A 3,638-nucleotide genomic window follows, 5' to 3' on the forward strand; every position below is an offset into this window, starting at 1 on the left:
CGATGCATAGTTTATCAATAAAGTGAAAACCACTTGTCAATCACAGTTGGCCACTTGTCAACATTTAATTACTAAAGCAAACTATTTGCCACATTTATAAATTTGTAATCACCATTCATAATAACATTATTTAAGTTAATTGCACGAAATAGGCTAACTTTATATAAAAGGACATAATTATCAATAAAGTTATATCCTAAAGTTCTATCAATAATCTTCTATTTTCTCTTCTTCCTTTCCTAGGATCTTTCTAATAAGGGCATGGCTTTGTGCTCCTTCACGTTGTTACAATGACTCAATGGCCATCACAAGAATTCTATCTTCTTCTTATAGAGGTCATCCTACATCACAAGTCATTCTTATGAGGTATAACAGAGATTTTGCAACAAAAGAAGTTTAATATATAAAATGTCCCTTATATGAAAAAAAAAACATAACATAATACATGTTTTTCGGTGGTATAAGCATTCTTACAAGTCATCCTGCACAATATAGTGCATCGACAACTATCGATAGCATATTGATAACACAAGAATACACTATTGACAACATGTAGAGTTGTTCGTATCAGATATTTTTCAACATATCAACATCGCACCAGATGAATTCATACCCATTAGTTATGCAAATCAAATGATCGTAGGCATACCCGAAAAGCATTATCCTACCCTTAAACAATAATAAAATCATTAACGCATGAGAAATCGTTTACTCGCTCAACAATCACTGTATTGTTTTATGTCGTGCGATGAAACATTACAGTCGCGGATGAACACTCCCACCTCGCTTAGATGAAGACAACGACAGTAATCATAGATATGGGAAAGTGAAAATTATCCTATCGTGATCAACAATCATGGATATGCATCAATCTTCAGTCTCGCTGGTCATAGGTTTTGTGATATCTGCGTTCAAGCAAGATTTCTTTTTTAATGGTAGAGGACAAATTAATAATTTTATTTTTAGACTTATTCATCCTTAAGTTTCTTGGGATCTAGTAGCTATTTGATAAATTTATAGGACTTTAGTGTATTTTAATTGCTTTCATGAAACTTTAGAATAATTTTCCCAGACAACAAAGACGCAGGAATGCATGAAGAAAAAGGAACATGGACCCATGAAATTTCCACATAAATAAGAACACCCATTTCGAGAAAATCCAGCATTACAGCGTCAAAACCCAATGCGAGAGAGGAAACAAAAAAAAAAAAAAGGCTTTGGAATTGAGAAAAAAGTAATGGAAAACTCATCAATCTTTTTCACAAAAAAAAAAATGCCAAGTTAAAATATTTTCGGCAAGAAAAAGGGAAGTGACCTACTAGGTCCTAAGGTTCTCTTCTGTAATGTCGATCTCAAAGATTGCATCAAATCGAAAAGTTTTTCCGTAAACTGTGCGCTAAAGGTAGTGAATAACAAGTTCCTCATCAGTTAGGTGAAAGCGAGACCCAGGAGCAAGTGATGTAGGAGGAGCTTGTGGTGCGATTATTGGTGATGTTGGATTTGGTTTTGTCATTACTGGGGCTGGTGGAGCTGGAACTGGCAATGTCGCACAACCCATAAGGAGGTAAAGATTGAGGAGGAGGAGGAGGGCGGTATGGAGATTCGGGCCTTTGGTGTGCTGAAGTTGCCAAAGCAAAATGAAAAAGATGGGTGTTCGAGTGAGGGTTCGACCAATTCCTCAATCACTGTTGATTGTTTCTCCATCAACGGTGTCCGTCACAGCCGCTCTACTGTTGCTTCGTCTCCCTGGTTCTTATCGTCTGATTCTCCGATTAGGGATCCTCAAGCAGTCTTTTTTTTTTTTTTGTTAAAACAGAGGGGCAATTCGGTCATTGGGCTAAATTATTTTATAAATATTAAATTCAGTTTGATTGTTAAATTTAACTTGGACCTTGACATAATTTTCCTTCCGCAATTCTGCCAGAAGAGAATCCAATTATTTATTATAATTAAACAAGGATTTAGCATTGTGAGGGTCTGACCGGGAACCCGCGCGTCGAGGATCCGCCCGTATTTGCATAATTGCTTTTCCGGAAAAGGCGAAGAGGAGGAACGAGGGACTGGACTGTCTGGGGAGGCCATTTGCAGGGACGAAGGTCGAAAACAAAGAAGAATTAAAAAGAATGGGTAAGGATTTGAGCGACGACCAAGTTTCTTCCATGAAGGAAGCTTTCACCCTATTCGACTCCGACGGTGACGGTCGGATCGCTCCTTCCGAGCTGGGAATTCTCATGCGTTCTCTCGGTGGCAACCCCACCCAAGCCCAACTCAAAGCCATCGTTACCCAAGAGAATCTCGCCGCCTCCTTCGACTTCCCTCGCTTTCTCGATCTCATGGCCAAGCACATGAAGCCCGAGCCCTTCGATAGCCAACTTCGCGACGCTTTCAGAGTTATCGACAAGGACTCCACCGGCTTCGTCTCCGTCTCCGAACTTCGACATATCCTCACCAGCATTGGCGAGAAGCTAGAGCCTGCTGAGTTCGATGAGTGGATCAGGGAAGTCGATGTGGGTTCTGATGGTAAGATCCGTTACGAGGATTTCATTACCCGAATGGCCGCTAAGTGAGATTGTTTTGCAACTTGTTTTGCTTGAGTGGTTCTGTTCAATGTTTGCTCCAGTAATTGGATTTGGCGGTCTCTTCCTTCTTCCTTCTTTCCCCTCCTTTGCGGTACTTCCTGATTTAGGTCTATATGGGTCTTGTATTCGGCTTGTATTGTATGACGTTATTTCCGCTTTTTTTTTTTTCCCATTTTGTTTTGGAACAAGTTAACCGAGTTATGCTAATTGTCACCTGCAAAATTTGGGTCTTGAAGAATTGCAGCTTGCCTTGAGTTCATGGTCCTTCAATTTGCTGTCTTAAATTTGTTTGGCTTGTATTGTATAATGAGATCTAAGGTATATCTGGATACTGTAATGGACTAACGTGTGCTTATCCATGTCGTTAATCCTTTCTACATTATTGTGCGAAACCTCTACCAGTGAAATGGAATGATTTAGTATGCTGTATTCTCAAATCTTCTGACATTCAGTATGGATTGATAAAGATTCACAATTGCTATTGACTTTTAAATTGACATGCTAGATCAACGTCTCTGTTTTACCCTTGAAACAAAAGAATGGAATGTTGATTGTTATTAATAATTACACTACTTGTAAATCATAAATAGATCGTACGATTTATTTCAATCGTTGAGCAAACCAAAAGTTATTACATTGACGTTGTGTTTTTGAATTAGGAAATAGGAATCCTTGGATGTTATATTTTATGTAGCTTTATTTTTTATTTTGGTATAAGCTTTAAGTATCTAATATGTTCACTAATGATCTTATAATCTAGTGTCGTGTTAACTCCTTGTAAATTGAAGGTCACATGTTGAGGTTGGATGCCACTTATAATCTCAGACTTTTATTATTGTCCTTCTGATTTGGGGGGGAAAAATCTCCTTTGAAATTCAGCAAACGACTCGTGTGCCTGGCAGGAATCAGGATAGGCTTGCATATGATACTTCACTGTCATCCTCTTGCCCCTCCTACCTGAGAAACGGAGAATGAAAAATGTCCAATGTCAAGACATTAAACCTGTCTGTTATTTATTTTTAATTAGAATAATAAAATTTTTGGTGCTTTAAATTCATT

The 3,638-nt window shown here is 38.2% G+C and overlaps 1 protein-coding gene across 1 annotated transcript; it reads left to right on the forward strand.

Annotated features, from left to right (window-relative positions):
- Window positions 1-1,319: 1,319 nt before the first annotated feature.
- LOC129321700 (probable calcium-binding protein CML13) lies at window positions 1,320-3,016 on the forward strand. Its single transcript, XM_054967576.1, has one exon. It carries the CDS (start codon window positions 2,124-2,126, stop codon window positions 2,565-2,567), a length of 444 nt encoding a protein of 147 aa, XP_054823551.1. The 5' UTR covers window positions 1,320-2,123; the 3' UTR covers window positions 2,568-3,016.
- Window positions 3,017-3,638: the final 622 nt, after the last annotated feature.

The sequence above is a fragment of the Prosopis cineraria genome, unplaced genomic scaffold, assembly GCF_029017545.1.
Source record: "Prosopis cineraria cultivar Desert tree isolate PC_DT_omini unplaced genomic scaffold, ASM2901754v1 PC10, whole genome shotgun sequence".
Lineage (NCBI taxonomy): Eukaryota > Viridiplantae > Streptophyta > Magnoliopsida > Fabales > Fabaceae > Prosopis > Prosopis cineraria.

What these genes read in the sequence shown, in the direction of transcription:
- LOC129321700 (XM_054967576.1), top strand. Translation starts at nt 2,124, where the DNA reads ATGGGTAAGGATTTGAGCGACGACCAAGTTTCTTCCATGAAGGAAGCT.